This window comes from Melozone crissalis, unplaced genomic scaffold (assembly GCF_028551555.1).
Source record: "Melozone crissalis strain CALT ecotype California unplaced genomic scaffold, PUWL_Pcris_2 ptg000027l_1, whole genome shotgun sequence".
Classification (NCBI taxonomy): domain Eukaryota; kingdom Metazoa; phylum Chordata; class Aves; order Passeriformes; family Passerellidae; genus Melozone; species Melozone crissalis.
This window is the reverse complement of record NW_026535805.1, coordinates 51,962,627-51,982,468: the sequence shown is the minus strand read 5'-3', so window position 1 is coordinate 51,982,468 and position 19,842 is coordinate 51,962,627. Positions and strand designations below refer to the sequence as shown.

General features: G+C 35.8%; 1 protein-coding gene across 1 annotated transcript in view; it reads right to left on the bottom strand.

Moving 5' to 3' along the window:
• The window catches only part of SEC63 (SEC63 homolog, protein translocation regulator), a 55,351-nt gene that overhangs the window by 9,050 nt on the left and 26,459 nt on the right, over positions 1-19,842 (bottom strand). The window contains exons 8-16 of the mRNA XM_054280065.1: positions 17,661-17,769; positions 15,116-15,210; positions 12,362-12,494; positions 11,099-11,191; positions 6,289-6,443; positions 4,447-4,594; positions 2,608-2,690; positions 939-998; positions 556-714 (exon numbers count right to left, since the gene is read on the bottom strand). Coding sequence (XP_054136040.1) covers positions 556-714; positions 939-998; positions 2,608-2,690; positions 4,447-4,594; positions 6,289-6,443; positions 11,099-11,191; positions 12,362-12,494; positions 15,116-15,210; positions 17,661-17,769 — 1,035 coding nt within the window. The remainder of the gene's footprint in view (positions 1-555; positions 715-938; positions 999-2,607; positions 2,691-4,446; positions 4,595-6,288; positions 6,444-11,098; positions 11,192-12,361; positions 12,495-15,115; positions 15,211-17,660; positions 17,770-19,842) is intronic.

Below are 19,842 nucleotides of genomic sequence, written 5' to 3'. Positions count from 1 at the left end.
CCCCTGCCCACGGCGAGGGGTTGGAGCTAAAGGCTCTTTAAGGCAAATGATCTTTCAACCCAAACCATTCTGTGACTCCGAGACTGCATTTCATAAAGCCTTAAGAAAATTTACAGACAACTTAAAAAAGTACCTACAACATACCCCAAGAGGTGGGGAAAACACCATGCAGCGGGAGCATAAAGTTACTAAAGCTACTTAATTTGCCAGAACAAAGTCTCATTTCAGTTTTCATCTTTAAAGAAAAAGTAGAAGTTACAGAACAATTCACCTCCAAGAAGGCAGCATAACAAGAACAAAGAGTAAGAAGAGACTATGGAGCCACATTTTTAAAATATTTGAGCAGAACTTTCAGTGGCCACTGTAAACATTACCATGGTGGTTCCCTGATGACTTCACTAGTAACTGTTAAATGCAGAGAAAACAAATGCTATTTTAGAAGACACACTTCACAAAAGCATAAACTGAAATGGAAGAGACAGATACAAAACCCTCCATCAGATTACAAGTGACAAACTGAATAAAATTATAAATATCATTGAATCCATGAGCTACCCCATTAGCTTGTTTTTGCTTCTGCTGTTTCTGTGGTGGCAATGAAGGTGGCACAGGTTTCTTTTTCAATGGCTTCTTTTTCTTTGATTTTGAAGCTTTCTTGGTTCCTTTATTCTTTTGTTGCCATCCTTTGCTCTTAGATTTGCTGGCATCTCCTTGCTGCAGGAAAGCAGTATTAAAATATTTATTCTGTTCATAAAATTTCAGTCATTCAACTGTACTTTAAGCGTTTTAAGCTGAGAACCAAAATTACAATGCACAGCTCGAAGGACACTTCAGTAGGCATTTCTGGAAAAAATGCTTGAGAAGTGCACAATTAGCAATTCAAGATCTGAAAGAAAGTTCTCTTTAATTAGCAAAAGGAATATTCACTCTTCACTTACCCCATCTTCTGCTGGTTGCTCTTCTGCTGCACATATAGACTGTTCCTTTTCAAACACTTCCTGGTTAGAGAAAAATGTGAAAACTACTAATGCCTCTCTGTACCAAGAACAAATTATTATTTCATATTTGAACTTAAACTAAATCACCTTAATCAGGTCTGAATATTTTACTCATGGCAAATTCTTTTATCAGTGACAGACACAACAGGGGATTAACAGATCAAAATTAAATACTAGTTCAAACATTTGGTCTCAGATTTTTCCATCACTTGTATTATAAAGAAATTTAATAGCAACATGTCACCTTGTTCCAAAGAATCTACTTGTTTTATAAAGCACAGAAATCCTAGATCACAAAAGCAAGCAGTAGTAAAATGCTAATTCTGCTCCAGTTGTCAGAGCATTAAAAACTTCAACAGCTGCTCTGCTACTCAGGGACACAGAACAACAAATCAAACCAGAAATGTGAAATGTTAAGACACAACACAATGTCAGTATACTGTAGACTGAGACACCTCTCTGTAAATGGATTTAATGGTGTTTCTTTCTTCAAAATATAATATATGCCATTAAAAAAAACCCACCCAAACAAAATAGTCACAAGGAGCTGTTGTATATAAAGATGGCAAATAGGAAATACCACCACAAAAAACATGCATCATACAAAAGGCTAGCTCCTCTTTTACAGTCATGTGTTTCTACACCAGACTGCCTAGTGGAGGTCACACAGGAAGCATCTTAAATTAATCTCCTATATGCTGTTAGAAATTTTCGTTTCTAAGCACAGTTCAATATCCTCATAATCTTCAGTTTCCTTTGCCATTTCCTTTTTGCAATTCCAGCATAGTGATACAGTGCTTTTACTTTCTACCTACTGCACCCATAGCATAAGCACATGGATCTCATATATACAGATTTTCTGCTGAACTGGCTTCAATAGTCTGATCTCACCTGCAATACTCAGGCTTGTGTAACTTAGAGGTATAACTCAGACCTTCTGTTTACTTAGACAACTACATCATTTGTACAGATGCAAAAATTGACATTGTAGTCTTTGATGTGTCAAAGCTTGTTTAGGTTCTGTGTATTAAACTTTTTTGTTCAAAGAAAGCCATTAATGCATTTTAAGCTTGAAAATAGGCACAAGTCACAAGTTTAACTGCTAGGGTATAGTATTGTTTTGATTATGCCACACTGTTCACGTGACACTGGTGTACCCCCTTTATATTAAGTTACACATATTCTGCATTCTGCTGGACTGCATTTCTTTCTAAAACACCCAAGAAATGTAACCCAAGATTTGTAACATTATGAGCCCACATAAAGCAAAATCAAACACTGTCCTGAGGACTTAAGTGAATATTTTATTTTAGTTCAAGAACCAAGTTTCTGAATGCCTCTTTTCCTGTTGTTTACAAACCTCAGAGCAGTATCACTGGCTGTATTCTTTTACCGTTCCCTAGACAACTGCAATGGGTCAGACTGAACTTTGATTTTATTCCAGGAAAACTTTCTTATTCAGAAACAAGACCATAAGGACGGATTAAGAGCGCAAGTTCTCAATTTCAAATCTTAACCTCACAGTTATGTTTACAAAACAACCAGAAATGCCTTTTTACTAGTGCACACCCACAGCTACCATGAAAGGACAAGTATTCTTAATACTTACTGCCATGGTTTGCCTTGTTAGTGTGACCAGAACAGTGACAAGAGAGCCTACTGTGATGTTGTTGCTGTCTTCATCATCCAAAACTAGAGCAAAAAGAAAAACAATACATCTATTAGACTTCCTTAAAGACTTTTTCTCCATTAAACATTGCTTCTGCTACTTCTAAATGTAAGCATTCAAATTCCAGAATTTTTAACAAAAAATATCTTAAAAGTATTATTTAATAAGTCTCTTACAGCTTCAACTATTCTATCAGAATGAGAGCTGGTAATTCAGCAACCTATAAAACTGCAACAATGAGTTTGAAATTTTAATTGCATGAAAGTTGGAAAATTCAAAGTTATGGCTGCTGTGGGAACCATAACCCTGTAATACTGTGCATTATATATTAAAGCATAAAACTTCAGAAACATGAAATATCACACATGACCAGAGGGACCCTGTTATATTTGTTCTGGGAATCATAATTTTCATTTTCCTGACTTTCATATTATTAACAACTCAATTTCAATGCCACATTAACTATCATGCATTTAATTATTTTTTAAGGAGAAGGCAAAGGAAAATAAAGGAACAGCAATGATTAGTTTAACTGAAACATTAAACAAACCCCACAGGGGAGCCACTGAGGAGTTTATACCTCCAACCTATAAAATGGAGAATGTCTCAGGTAGGAGAGGAATAGAGTTTTATTCCAATGTAGACATTTTATTTATTCCCCTCTAGTCCCTCCCTGTGAAAGCAGTTTTACTATTCAGTTGTCTCAGATATATATTTCATATAATGGCAATACTGAGCTAAACAGAAAAGCATCTGCACAGTTTAATCCTTCACACCACACTTGAGTGCAGCTGTGTGACAAATGAAAACTACAGGCAGGAAAACATTGGTCAAAATATGGGGAGGTACTTCAAGATTGAATATTAAGCAGATTAACAAGACTGTATACAAACCTAAGCTACTATAACATACCATTTTCTGTTTGTTTGTTAAAAAAATAAACAACACAAATAACATTCAGAAACACCAAAATAAGCAGACATTTGCTTCCTTAACAGATACCTCTTCTAACATTTGCTTCTCAGAGAGGACTACACATAAGCCAAATTACAGTCAGGCTCCCCAAACAAAGCATATCACATTTTGAATGCAATCATTGCTATCACAATGAAAATATAAACCAGAGACAAGAATTAGAACAGACTTTCAAATATCACACATTTACTAGCACTGATCTTCTACAAAGAAAAGGAGACTGCAGAACCCATTCAGTTCCCACCGCAAAGTCTGTCTAACAGGAATTGCTTACAATATCCCAAATCTTCAGAGAGGAGAACATTATACATTCACTGAAATAGTGCACACAAAACGTAGCTAAGCATAGCTTGGACAAATTCTGCCAGATATAAAAACCAGGATTATCACAAAGGAACCCCAGAGGAACCTCACAAATGCTGAGGAAAGGAACCTGTTTGCTGAGGAAAGCTGAGCATAAATTCTGGAATAACTGTAACTGTTTAAGATAGCTAATAAAAGTGGTATTTCAACCAAAATTCCACATCGCTCATGAAATATTAAAACTGAAAGACAAAATTTCAGCTAAGCTCCTGTATGAGAAACTACTGCTGGCTTGGGAATACATGGAATGTTTCAATGTATTTTATCTCCTCAGACTGTAACTCCCATGTACAAGAACCCATACTCCAAAGAAGTATGTAATTTCCAGGTCACATCGATAGCAGTGAGTTGTGTTTCAGCATACTCCAAAAGCTTACTGCCAGCAGACTATCAAAATGTCAGAAGATTGACATACACAGAACAAAGGGACCTCCCACTCACCCTGTGGTTTTATATCCATAGTGACATATGGAAAGCTGCCAAGGACAGCCATAACTTCTTCATATTTCTTATCTTCTAGAAAGTGCAGTAAATTGCGACGATCTGAGCCTTTCAAACTCACCAAATCCTGAATACTTTTGATTTTATACTGAAAAAAAGAAGAAAGGAAGTCCCATGGTAGTACAGAACACAGCCCACAAATCAGCTCTTCATAATACACGACTGTCCCCACATTACTAATACATGCACACCATTACATTTGTTCTTATAAAAAACCCTACACTTTGGAAACTAGCAAGCATATGTTTCAAGAAACAATAAACCCAAGAGGTTGCACTCAAACCTACTAAACAGAATTGCTTTGAACACTGGTGTGTTCCTCAGTATGTCACCCCTTAGAAATGGTCCATTATAGTTTCTTATAAAATTGTTGCTTCATCCAGGTTTTTCAGATACTTGAGCTAAGAAATCTCACTAATAGGGGTTTTTATTTAGGTAGAATACCTCAGTGCTTTCAGATTTACATTAGCAGAATCAACCAAATACAAGTTTAGGGGTTTTTTTGTACTGAACTGCCAACAAATCTAAACCCACTCCTTCTAAGATTTGCAGAGCAGAGCTAAAAGGCTAAAACAAACACAAATTATTACCTCACCATTATAAATGCATGTACTTTACTAAAAACAATTTCATGCATCCAGGTAGACGGATCATACTGCCAATCTAGAGCAGTGTATTTTTGAAGAACTCAACGCATGTGATCCTGTGAAACTAGCCTAAAAAACTGGGATTTCCCCCCTCTTTCACAGCAAACAGAGGTGGGATTATAACATAGTCAAATTATTTGTTTTTCACTTAGCTACAATGCACATGTCAAAAAATACATCTATAATTGCTTATTTCCTCATCTGTTCCCTGTAGTTTAAGACTGGATTTAAAAAGTAAGTCTTTAATGATACCTGTAAGAGAATCTTTTACTTCATCCAAAGGATATGACTACTTGAATATTTCATGAACAAGCATCTTCAGAGAGGTTTAAAAAAATGCAATACCTAAGAATTCTTAGTCTTGACACTAACACAGAAGCATTTAAACACCCCCTAAGGCTGTAGTTAAAGTGAAACAAAAATTCCATCAGATAAAAAGAATATTTTCAAGATTAATCCAAATTAACCACAGTGATAAAACTATCAGAAAAGTCAAGATTCTATTAGAAGAAAGGGGCTGTTTCTAACTGTTACTGGCATTACCAGAAGATACACTAGACTCAAGCAGGTTGAAATGCAGAGACAATTGGTGAAACAGAGTGAAGAAACACACGCAGATATTGAGACAAGACTATTCTTTTTCATCCCTAAATTCTACTTACCCAACTACATTATGTAGCAAAAGCTTTATAAGACACACTTTTTCACATAAAGGGTCACAAAACCTGAAATGCCTCCCACAGTAAATTATTTTTTTTTCTTTTATGAACTCCTCTGTGTAAGCTTCCAAATATATTTTCTACCAAAGTACATTAAGAACAATGTAAAGTCAAACAAGCCCCCTCCCCCACAGAAAAAAACGTCCCAGTAGGATATTCCAGACACATTCTGGAAGAGCATTAAATAGATATTAACAGATCTCTGATCCTAATTCCCACCTCCTAATTGAGATGGACTTTTGAAAAACCAAAAGCAGACAGAACATCAAGGAAGGATTGTATTGAGTTCCTTAAAAATAAATTCTATTTTTACTCTCTTAGTTAATTCATGGCCTTGCTTCCTTAGCCACAAATAGGTAAAAGAAGTAGCATATAGCATCTTAAGAGGTTACCAAGTATCATTTGTATTTTTATACCTTTTTATGATTGGAAACTCTTCTCAGATTGTCCTCTTCAATGTGAGGCAGCTGTAAAAGGGGAGACTTGAACTGCTGAAGTCCCTGGACTGTCATCTGGGAAAGCTTCATACAATTTTCCAAAGATCCCAAAGATGGAGCACGGAACTCCCTTTCTTGGGGAGAATGAAACAAACAACAAAATTTTTAATTTTTTTTCTTCTTATACTTTTCTAATGTATACTTGTATTACAGAAAACCTTACTTCCAGTCCTCCAAGCAAAAGAAAGAGACATCTTAAAATGTTCAGTATAATTAACTAGGCAGACTTTTTACTCTCACTCCAGCCACACAGAACAGCAGACATTTTCCTCCCTCTATTTAGGATGTCACAGCTGAACAGTAACATTGTCTGAGGGAACAACTGCACAATGTATCTATGTAATTACTACAGACAAAAATTTCACCAATTCAGTTTTAAAAAATGCAGCATCAAAACAAACTTATTTTATATTTGTATGTTTTATGTATGTGTGTGTATAACATGTTTAGTGTATCATTTATTATAATTTATCATGAAATATTAATCTTTTACAATACATTATTTATAATATTTCCATCTTGAGAAACAAGAATATAGGTAGCAGCCTATCACATGCAAGAAGAAAACTATATTTATAATTTAAGCTAAGCAGAGTGTATTTTATTATGTTAGAAGGCAGTAAGGAGAGCTGTAAAAACATCAAATGCATGACTTTTTTATAAACAAACTTATTGGTTAAAAGGGGTGTCTATTTGACTTTTCTTATAGAAATTACCTATAATTTTTTTCATATTTTAATGTACAAAAAGACCTACACTCATAATTAAAATTATAATAAAGTAGACAAGGAGAAATAAGTCTTAACCAGAACAGAGCAAAAGAAAACAAAAAAAACAAAACAACCCACTTAGCAATTATTAATACTAAACACATCTGCAAAGAAATGAAAAAGCAAAGCAGACACAAACTGCAATATAACTTTGTATGACAACCATTCATTCATAAGTAAAACTTCTCATAAACCCTGTTTAGAGAACTCATTTCAGATCACTTCTTATCTTGCTGCAGATTTCCAAGCAGCTATGAGGGCATAGTAACTGCACATGGTAGATCACTGCTCCCTCTGCTTCAGCTGCCCCTCTGCTCTTCAAATTGTCTTTCTTCACTAATTATACCTAGCTACAAATTACACCAAGCTATAAATATCATCAGCTGTCAAATCAAATTACATGGAAGGACGTGTGACAATTATATGCAATGCAAAGAGAAATATAACATAAAAATGGAACTACCTGGCTACACACAGAGGTAGCTAAGAAAGATGTAACTCTGACCTTTAAAAAGAAATAGTAATGGAAAGATTAATGTCCCAACCAAGTAACACTACATTTACTTTCCATCTTACTCAGCTTCCACTTCCCCTGTAATTTTTTTGGCTGCTGCTGCTAAGGAAAGTCACAGGATTTTTTTTTTTTAAGTTAAAAAAACACACTGCAAACCAAGTCAATAAAAGAATCCTAAATAATCTCTGACAAACTGTCTTTTGCAGGAAATTCACCTAGAGCTTTGAGACTACAGAGCACTAGTCAGAGTAGAAAATATTCTCTTTTTTAAAGGATTGACTCATCATTCATATGACAGTAGAAAAATATTTTAAAGTTGGAAAGTATGATCTTGGTTTCCTGAGAAGAACACAGGTCTTTATGTTCCCCGAGAGTGGACTTGAGGACACCATAGCTTTTAACATCCCCCAAATGCTCCTACCATAAAATTAATGCCATTGCTGTACCTGACAGCTTCTGATTGTTAAATTGCACAGTGCAAGATGACCTTTAATGTAAGGTTATTGAATTGACCAAAAATAATGAATCATAGAACAATTTGCATTAACCTCAAATATCATCTAGTTCCAACCCTCTGCCTTGGGTAGGGACACTTTCCACTAGACCAAGTTGCTCAAAGTCTCATCCCAACTAGCCCTGAACACTTCCAAGGATGGGGCATCCAAAGCTTCTCTGCCTCCCCACCCTCACAAGCAGTGTTTCTTATCCAAAACCACCCTCTTTCTGTTTCAACCCACCATATGACATTGAAGTAGTCAATCCCAAATGCAAATGCATATTTTAGTTGCTTGGCAAGGACTGGCATACAACTGGGTTAAGCCACAACCTCTTCATTACACTGCACCTTCCAACCTGAATTAAGGAATGTGCTTTGACTGGACAGCTGAACACATGCCTAACTTCTGCAGACACTGGAGCACATCCCATGTTTTTGGCAGCAAACACCTCACTTGGCAAGGCAGCTATCTACTAATCATAGTTAAGGATGATCTCAAGGAAGCCATGAAAATAATTTACACCTGCTGGTTCTCAGGTATCAGCTAAATAGCCACAGAACAATGGATGCAAGCAATGGATGCCACAAAGCAAAGTGCCAAGATCGAGAAGATTCCAATCAAGGTCTTTCTCCAAAAGACCTGATTACAAGGTAGGCATAAATTGCTGCAGACATTTTTGAGCTCCTAACAGTAACAAAAACATTTCAGAATATTTGAAAGACAGGAATGCAGCACAAAATGAGACTTCAAATGCCACTATCAATTCAGGTTTCACAAAGTATGATTCGTCTCCAAAATATTTCTTTAGATAGTATTAACACATGTCATTGCCTTTTTACATTCATAGAGCCAGGACTGCTGAAAATCTATGACTAATTGGAGCATGTGATCCTTTTATGTACTGTGTCAAGTTAGATCTAAGTGAAAATTAGAACTAGCCCCAAAACCAACTGCAGTTAAGTTTTAAGTCACTTAAAATTATGGTGACAAATATAAACTCAAGCAAAGCAGTTTCTTAAAAAATTCAGTAATACCTAAGTTCAATTTTATTCATCTTAAAAAAACACAACACAAAACCAAACCAATGCCACCTTTACATTCTCCAGTTGTTTCCCAGGGCAACACAGTTCTCTCTACAGGCACAGTCATCAAAAACAGGGTCAATGCATTAGATTTGCTAAATAAATAGTAAGTTGTAAAAGCAGTGACTTCACTTTAGACCAAAGACTGTTGGGTACCACCTTCTCTTTAACACCATGTGCTGAGAGCACTGGCATGGAAGCACGAGGAAATGTTTGATTGTTTGGCACAAATTTCTGGCTACCACCACTTTCAAACTTTGGAAATAATTTTAAGAAAAGCTGTTAGAGAAACACCAGACAAGTCCTCAACTATACCTATGATACATACCTACTTTTTTCCTAAATCTAGGGAAATAATTTCTACTGTACATAATGATAGATATAAATTCTCTTCAGCTTTCACAAACTGATTGAGGCCGGAAGAGATAATGATAATCCCTGGAAATTAGTGGGAGAGGTTGTTCAGATTTGGTTTATAAATAACCATTTCACGTGCTAATAGAAAATTAGTTTACACCACTGTATTATAAAATACTGTCTACTTTTATTTTAATTTAAGTTAGAATCTAAAGTTCTGGGAAATTGAAAGCAACTTATTAAGAACAATGCATCTATAAATATTTATTTTACTGTCAAATTAAGAAAGTATCTCTGTGTATATTCAGAACTACAGGAAAAGAATACAGCTACCTGAAGGTCATTTAGGTTGCAAAGTATATAATGCACTCTGTTCAGTATCTTATTTCAGCTTTTACAAGAAGAACTATAAGTGTTTCTCATTTTTCAAAGACTTCCAGTTCTGTTGCATAAAAAAAGCTTCTGCCTGTGTTATTTTGGTTTCATTTTGCACAAGAGAAAACAACTATTTGTGAGTTGACTAATATATACATAGGCCATCTAAAAATGTGTATTTCAGAGCTTTGAAGTACTTTACAGTACCACAGAGGTTCAGGTATTTTTTATCAAACACTATCCAAATTTAAAGAAAAAATAATCTAAGCTGGCACACAACATCCTTATTTGCTCACATCCCCTTTGTTATGGAGCACAATTTTCAGCACCACTTGCAATAGTTCTGGGAAATATCTTTCCCAAAACCATTCTTACTAGGAGGCTATCAATGCTCACTAAAGGAGTTTTTGGTCTAGTGAAGATCAACCAGTAATTATTGTTTGATAGCAAAAAAGCAGTGACCAGTTTGACATTAAAAAATGCCTTGATTATGTTTGGTGCAAAAAAGTAATGATATCCAAGTCTTTGCTTCCTTACACTGCAAGGAAACATCTACTGAGAGTAACTGCCTGTTTACAGTGGAAAAAAATGCTTAAATATTACATTTCAATTAAATTATAATTTCTATGGCAAGACATACAGCTAAGCACCTGCCCCTACAACTTCAGAATAAAACTACATAGCAGGCTAAAGAACATAGAATTGTGATATGGAGAAATATGAGCAAAATACAAAGAAATAATGGCAAAGAAATGATCTAAAAAACAAGAGGCACTCATAACAGGAGAGAAAAAATTGTAGAAGTGCAAATGGAAAGAACACAAGTCTTACACTAAATGCTTTGCTACTGAAAATGAACCACATCTCCAAGAAAAGGTTTTCAATTGCAGTTAAGGAGAAACTTTAATTGCAAAAATTACAGGCAGGACACAGATTCAGGATTTCAGAGCAGGGCTTGGCAGCAGCATTTAAATCCTCAAAATAGAGAACTCTCTCATTACAAAAAGAGCAGCAGTGCATTTAGGCATTTCTAAATATCACAGGTTAAGTCTCCCACAAGAACCAAAGACTTCATGAAGTATCACAGTGAAGAAACATATTTACTGGTTTTAATTATTCGGTTTCTTTTCTTACCTTCCCTGCTTCGAGCCATTATTATTAGTTGGCAGATCACATTAATCATTTCTTGAAGTAGTGCAGGACTCTTCTTAAGGATAAACTGCTGATCTGCAAGATACAACTGGCTGCAACTATGCTGTACTACTTTTAGGATAAACAATCAGTTTACATGAACTGGACCATTTAAGGGCATGGTCTTCACTGCCATTCCTTCTTGTATTACGAAAAAATGCCACTTTATTCTCACTGACATATTTTAAAAAACTAGGAAAATGAAAGTGCTAAGAGGAAACAAATTTTGTATACCAGCTCCCACACCAAATGAAACAGAATTTATTAGATCCATCTAAAAAGAAGTAACAGGATGACATAGACAATTTACCAGTCATATTAAAAATCACATTATTTAGGTAATCACAGGTTAAAACCACGATTTTTAATTTTAAGTGAAACACCAGTTTTGCAAAAAACATTATTTGCAATGTATCAACTTTTTTTGAATGCAGTTCTGTGAAATTCTAAGTACAAACAGTAACTAAGGAAAAGAAAGATGATACATTTTTCACAACTTTTTTAAATTGATTATTTTTCTTCTAAAAGGAACTGAAAATTTGAAGCAAAGCATTTTCCCTGGTTTGTTGCTTTGTGTTTGTTTTTTTTTAATTTTCATTAAAATGTAGAACATCTGAACTTTGCCAGTCAGCCTAGAACTATGGCTTTCATGGATGAAACTTAAGAAATGCATTTAGAAACACTTTGGTTTCAATATTTAAAAGTATTAAAAATTCCAAAACACACACCAAAGCTCATAGGTAACTGATATTTAAAGTTCTAATCTTGTCATCTTTACTTCATATAGTGGGCTAAAAAACTTTAAAAATAAATACACATGGAAATGCTATAGAGAGCAAGATTATGCTGATCTTGGATTTCTTTGCTCTGAAAAGCAAATATACTTCATGTTTAACTTTTTATTCTATTACAAAAATCAAAAAACAATTTCTCTAAGCTATATTTGCAGCCAAAAGCTTTTAAGAGTAAAATATCAGTATTGCAAGGCTGTCAGGAGAGTGAGGAAATGCTAAGTAAATGCTCAAAAGGCTCGTTAAAGTTGAAAAACTAAGCAGCTTGCATAGAGACTATTGAGCAGAGATCCACTCAACTCTTTAGAGGACAAGAATCAAAAGTACTGCAGCATTCAGCAATGCTTGCATCACAATAATAATGCAGCACCTTGCTCTGTTTCCAGTAAGATCCGATCAGGGGAGAAGCCATTACCTTCTTCAAGGACCTCAGGAACTTGCATCCGGGCAAGATGGGTCAACAGCAGAACTCTGGCTTTCAGACTGTAAGGGTAGGTGAGAGGAGGCTCATTCTTCTTTAAGTTTATGCCACCAATTTCTCTGATTAGCTAAAATAAAACAGGTAAACAGCTATTTTATTGCAAGATACAATAGCAATAAAATACAGCAAATACAGGAGAAGAGTTCACAAGGGGAAAAAAAGCATGCTCACAAAAGCAAGAGTTTAAGTAACTTTTCCTTGGAAATTTCTGTAGAGATGAACATTAGCCATTTTTATTCAAAACCCAGCTCAAAGTTTAAAAGTGTCTTTATAAATCTTTTTTCAGTGTGCAAAGGGGTGGTTGCAAAGATTTGCATGCAATAAACTTGTTTTATGTAGTATTAAGTAAATTTGTATTGACAGATAAATATTTCTAATATCTGATTTTATGGCCAAGGTTTACTAGATTCCACCATATTTCTAAGGCATTGAATTTAATATGCACCAGCAACAGCATCACCTTGAGACCTTTCCCCCATCTAAGACACAGCAAACTTCCCCAGGAATAATTTCAGGTAAAACAGAGAGGAGGTTTACAAGCCTGAAATCCCTGGTAGGCTGAAGATCAAGTACTTTAACTTCTTTATAAACCACACCATCTTGAAAAAAGCACAGTGTTCTTTCCTCAGGATGACCTTTCCTGTTCCCCACAGGACCAAGACCCTCAGCGCAAACAGGTCTGAGTAACAGTAGCTCAGATAAAGTAGCATTAGTACACGGCCCAGAAGCTTCACTTTTTAAGCTCAAAAATTCCAAAATCTCCAGACAAAAAGAGAACTTTGGGTATCAACAGCTAAGCTACACCAACCAGTCTTTCCCCACACTTGAAAAAAGTCTTTGACCAGTCTTTCCCCACACTTGAAAAAAAGATCTGACTCTGTGCTTATAAGAAACTTGTAAGAAGCTTCTTATGAGCACATCCTGGTGTAACCCTGGATCAAGAGCAGTAAAACTTAGAAAAGAGAATTTTGTGAAAAATGGGAACAATGATCATGGCCCCAAAAGCAGGATACACTAGCAGAAATTATTAGCAATACCCTTCTGTGTTGATGCTTCAGTGAATTGTTCTGCCATAAAGCCAGAAAAAAACACAGATGACACTGAGTACTGGATCTTTAGAAAGGGAACAAAATGTCATAAAATGCAAAGTCATGCACTTGCATGCTAACAAGAACAGCAGCTCGAAGATGGGAACCTGTTAGCTGGAAAACAAAGATGGGGAAATTCTGAAAACTTACTGATCCCCCTCTAGTTGTACTAAACCACCATATAAAACAGATGTGGAAAAGATTATGCTGAAAGTCATTCCCTGCAGAAATACAGGAACAGTAGTGCCACCAACTAAGCACTGTTAAGACTTAACATAGAATGCTGTGCACAATTCTAAGCAGATAAAAAATAATGTAAAATTCAGAAATCTATTAGCTGGGAACAGTACCCTGTTCAGTACACAGCAGGAGAAGCAAAATGAGCCTTTTGGGAAAAAAAAAGGAATGAAAGACAGCAGTTTTTCTAGTTTAGCAAAACAAAGACAAAAAGATGACCAATGGGCTATTGCTTGTGTCTACAGATGCATAAGGATATACACAACAAGAATAGTTCAGACTCCAGAATAGTGATGATAAAAACCAAGGATACAAATTGGTCACAAACAAGACTCCTAATCACTAGAACAGCAAGTTCTGGAACAGCTTCTCAGCAGGATATGGTTACAGAAGGCTTGACTGCTTTTTAAATAATGAATGATTAAATGTAAAAGGCCTTGCAGAATGCCAGTGCTGGCAACAGCACGGGTGAAGAACCACTGATCAAGGTCTTTTCCAGCCTTTTGCTCTCATTGCTGAAAACCCCACTTCACTGCAATTCCATCTTCTACTCAAAGTCCAAAACATGATAATGAATTTGTAAAAGAGACAAAGACAATTAAGTAAAAGAAAATAGACTGACTTTTACATTTAGGTCACATTTAAAACATGAAAACTCAACTGTGTGCAAGCAAAGATTAAATCTGTGAGACTATTTCCCCCTCTTTTTGCCGACTCAAAACATTTTCATTGAAGCATTTTGTATACTATGTTTTAAACTTCTTAAATCAAAGCGTTAGTTTCTGATAATAAGACTTTCTAATACTCTGCTGGTAAAAATTATTTGCCACAGTATGCATTTATGGCATCTCTGATGTCACTGGAAATACTGAATGGAAATGAATATAAAAGGCTATCAGAGGGGAACAGATATTCACGGAGGAATCTCCATGACATTTAAAGACATTACTAATTCAGACATCAGATAATAATTTTATTTTACTGGCAACACACTCAACCAGATTTGTGTTAACAATTTCGAAGAACATCAAATGGTGATCGCCTCTTTATGTCAATTCTCAAAATTTTTAAGGATAACACTCTAATTTCCTATTTACTTTACCTCTCCCTAAAAGTCCAATACAGCAGCCTATATACTAAACTAATGCAATTTAAAATAAGCATTAGCATCATTAATGCTACCTTTTCTTTTAAAAAAGTTTAAATCAAGTCTAGCTTCTAACTCCTATTTCTGAAGGAATACAGTTGCCTCACTACAAAGTTAATGCCTGAAGAACTTGAATTCTGTCAGCTGGTCCCCCAAAAGCATCACCTCCCTCTTCCCTTGAAGGGGTCAGTTAAAACACCTCTGGACATGACTGACCTGAGGTATCTGGATGTTGTCTGCTGGTCTGCTCGTCGCATCTTTGTTGTACTGAGGATCAAATTCAGATGCCCCTGCTAAAACCATGATAAGCCCTGAAAAGATAATTGGAGTCAGACAAAGAAAATGTCAACATCCTAAGCTACCAACTGATTTCTTCAGAACCTTCAGCCATAAAACTTATTTCTGTTCCTCCCCCAACAACCATGAATATCCATGTCCTCTACTTAATGGATCAGTTACTACTCCCACAGGGCAAGGAGGCAGGAATCAATGCCTGGCACAAAACAAAAGAGATGATTCAAGGCTCAGTTTTGCATGGTATGAAGTCCAGCATTTGACACTTAATGTCTTGAAAAGAACATAATTAGACTTCATTAGTTCTAGCGGACATCACTGCACAGCAGTTTGACTACTTCTGCATGCTCACAGAACCATTCCTCTCAGCAGCCCACGTGCCTGCAGCAGTACCACAATGTGTATGGAAGAGGGAGGCAGGAAGGATAAAATTTCAGCTCCATTTTCTGCTCAGTCAGCATTGAAAATTCACCAAAAAATTATTGTAATTATGAGAAAAGCAGTCCAATAAATAATCCTACAAACAAATTGCACAAAGATGATGGACTGCTCTATTCTTAATGTGATTAGGAAAAGTCCATGTTACCACAAAACATTCTGTAGTGTAATTAAAATGAAAGCCCTAGACAATTGGATATTTTAGTCCCATTGTGAGCTTCCTGCTCACAAACACACCAGACCCCTCAGACACAGACAACTAGAGAGAGCTCACACAATCATTTGCTCCAGTTAAAATAACTTTTTCAGTAGTAGTTACTCAAGCTTCCTTCCTATATTTTGAGCAAGTGCTCTTATGAGCAAGTCAAATTTATTTTTGCCTACCTGCAGTGCCCAGTGAATTCAGACTAGTAACAATGAGTCAAGTTCCCTGAGCATCAATTTTCATTTCCATGCTCAATTATCTATTCACTTTCTCAGCACAGCATATTGAAGACTTTCAGATGACTATAAATATCTTCCCATTATTTAAAATCAACAACTGCAAATCTCCAAGAAAGGAGATTCTGAAAGTTTGTTTGTCCTGAAGCTTGAAAAAATACCTTAAAACAAGGCAAGTCATGCAGATTTATCTCATCATTTTCCTAGCCTGGTTTGATTACATTTGCTGGCACTGATATACCACACTACAGTGGAATTCACAACCAAGCAAAAGCCTTACCTGGTCGCTGTGTGGTTTGCCTAAGCCACCTCAGCTGCACCCCAGTTTTCATTCAGACTGCACAACACATCTCAGTAGAAAAAACTGACCTGCCTCTGATCCTGGAACTACCTAAAAGTGTCAAGTCCTTAAATAAGGCCACTTAAACCTAGAGTTCACTTTTTAACCAATCTTTGGGAGGGACAAGGCAAGCCTCAAAGCTGAGTTCTGAGTGAGATTCAATATGAAACAAATTACTGTTAAAACAAGTCTGAAAAACGAAAGTGATCTCCCTAAACTTCTGAAGTCTCACCTACTCTCTCTTTTCTCACCTAGCTGGAGATAAGAAAAAGCATAAGACAAAATAGATATAAAACAGTCTGAACTAATTTCACACACAAACCCATGTGTCCTGTGAATAAAAGGGTAACATCTTTCCATACTCTTATTCCCTACACCATTTGGATGATCTGCAAAGCATTTCTGCTCTGTAGGACAAGAATGGATTAAGAGCAGATTTCAGCAATTTTCCAGCAAATTTAAAGCAAAAAACAGTGCAATTGAAAGGAGTAAGAAAATATATATTTATGAACCCTTTTTTAGAAGATTTTGGGGGTTCCTCTATTCTGTTTTTCAATTGCTCTGAGCATGCCATCTGGTTAAATTCAATCTAGAACTAAGTAGTACTGTGCCAATTCTTCAGGCTCATTCCAGCCCCCAAACTGTAAGATACAATTTTGCAGTAACAAAGTGCACCTACAGTTTTCCCCCAAAAAATGGTGGGGGGGAGTCCTTTAAAATCTGGGAATAGACAAAAAAAGGAAGTATACTGAAAGCTACAAACAAGTAACAACATAAAATTGATAGCAATTTTTAAACAGAAATTTAGCTGTCTATTCTAACATCTAAAAACAAGAAATACTGTTGCATTCTTTATGCATACAAAAATTTTACGAAGCTCCTAAAAATTCCAAAGCCTGTTTTTTCACACTAACAGAAGAAAACACACAGAGGTTGGTTCCTACTGGCCACTGAGGGCTACAGGCAGGTCAGCATGTTTTTCCCAATATACAATACCCCTTTTTCTTTCTTTTTTTTTTTTCATGTATAGATAGACATAAATATAGATCTATGCAATTCCCTCTCCCAGACATTCACTTTTTACAGAGTATTCTTCACCTGCAACAGAATTAAGTTTTAAAAACACTCTAAAGGAACCAGAAGCATTACTTTAAGCTAATTAAGGCCTATAAAATAGAAGTATTTTAATGTCAGCAGACTGACACTACCAGAGGAACATATCTACAGTTGAAGATGCCTTTCACTTACGTTTCATGTCCATGTTCCGGGTTTTATAGACAAAGTATGTATATATTTGAGTTGTCCGAATGAGAATCTGATCCCCGCTGTATCGTATTGATCGGTACCACCAGGAACCCTGAAATATTCAACAGGAACAGACTGATGTCAGCTACAAGGAAGCATCAAAACAGCCATACTGCATGACCTCGTGTCTGTCAACAACCAGGTAACTCAGCCCAACTTATATCACGTATGTTGAGCTGAACTGAATTTCAAAAAGGAGAGGGGAATAAAAATATATTTGCTGACACAAACTTTAAAAGCACACTGATAAATTCATCTGAGAAAATCAAATGTTAAACATTTTTAAATGACCTGTAGCCTAGAGACATTTTCCCCAGCACAACATCTGCACACATATACACTGCTTGGTTTATTTCTGGTGTTGTTTTAATAAATCCACTAAACAGAAAATTCACTCAATTTACCACTTGCTATATACGATGTGGTAACTCCTTACAGTGCAACTCAGCATTCAAATCTAGTTTAGGCAGGCCAAGACCAAACCCATAACAAAGAGATTTCTTTCACTATGAGAAAATTTGCAAAACTGTGATTTAAGTCACCTGACCACAAAATGCTTTTCAGAAGAGGAATCTGGAGGTGGCATGGGGCCCTCACTGTAAATTTTCAGAATTAAGCCATACACCTTCAGGCTGACAGAAGAAGATAAAGACTCTGATAATTCCCTAATTAGCATTACACCAGTGATTCAAATTACAGAACTCACTCTACAGTGGTTGTACTCTCTAATATATTTTCAGAAAAATGGTGTGCTGGGTTATAAACTGCAATCTGTTCATTAAACTCCTCCCTGTAAGCAAAGCTCATTTAACACAAGAACACATTGAAAATACTCCTCTATCTACTGTGAAATTTATTATCAGTGAAGAGCAACAAGCAGTAAAGTAGTTAAATGATGCTTACTACTATTAGTTTCATAATAGTGAATTCCCCCACTATGGAAAGAATTCTGCAATCTACTTTATTATTTGGGAAATACTCAAAGAGTGGCTCCAACAAATTTTTTAATAAATTAGGTTTGATTCATCTGTGAATAGATGAATGCTGGCACAGTATATTACACAGCTTTCTACAATGTTTTTCTGCATAAAAAATTAATTATAATCTCACAGCTATTAAATATTTGTACAAGTACAGGTATTGGAAGAAAAATGCACCTAGGCAGTCCAAATCTACATGAAAAAGGCTGCCCTAACTGTTTCTGCAGATACAGCTCCTGTCTCTTGCCTCATGTACAGGACATTATTTAGGTCAGAGGAAGTCTGGAAAGACCTACTTATCATTATTGTCCTTTTTCATTAATCTGGATTCAAAGGGTGGAAGTAGCCTTACTTTATTTTAGATGCCCATCAAACATAGGATGACTACACTGCAGTTAAGTTTGCCTTTTTTATTGATTCATGAAAGAGAAACAGGCCCATTAAAGGCATGAACTATCTTGTATGTCTACTTTCAAATGAAATAATAAAATAACATGCTCCATAAAAATGACTATTCCTCTTCACTACTTATAAAAGAAATTTACAGTGACAAGTCTGAACATACAAGACTACATCTGGTATGGGGCAAGAAGAGGCAGAAAATTTTTTCTGTGCTCAGAATATTTGTCTGCACCAACAGCAAGGTTATTTTCCTTTCACTTGAGCTATGATAAACCTGGTGTAAGTCACTAAAAGTATCTGTATACAAAAAAGAATCAAATGAATCCTAAAAGGAAAGGCATGAAAAAATTTTGCATCCTTGATTTTAGACTTTTTATTCAATCATTTGTTGAAATCAGCACATTTAATCTCCTAAACTAAATTTCCAATTGCACAGAAAGACTCAAAGGGAAGAAATAATGTCTCTCTCGAGTCTCTGCACACACTGATGCAAGCAGCTGCTAAGACCTCAGGACACTTTTTCAAATTAAAATCTTCTTTTCGAGAACACGAGGGCCTTTTGGTGTCAGTTTTCTAAGTCTTGCTTCATGCCACACCCCAAATGCACAATCACTGGGTAAAGAAAATTGTTTAAAAGCAATACTTTAGGGCAAACCCAAGCCCTGAAATAACACTCACCTACCAATTGATTCCTCACACAATGCAATGTCAAGGGCAGACATCTCATGGTGTACAGAACATCA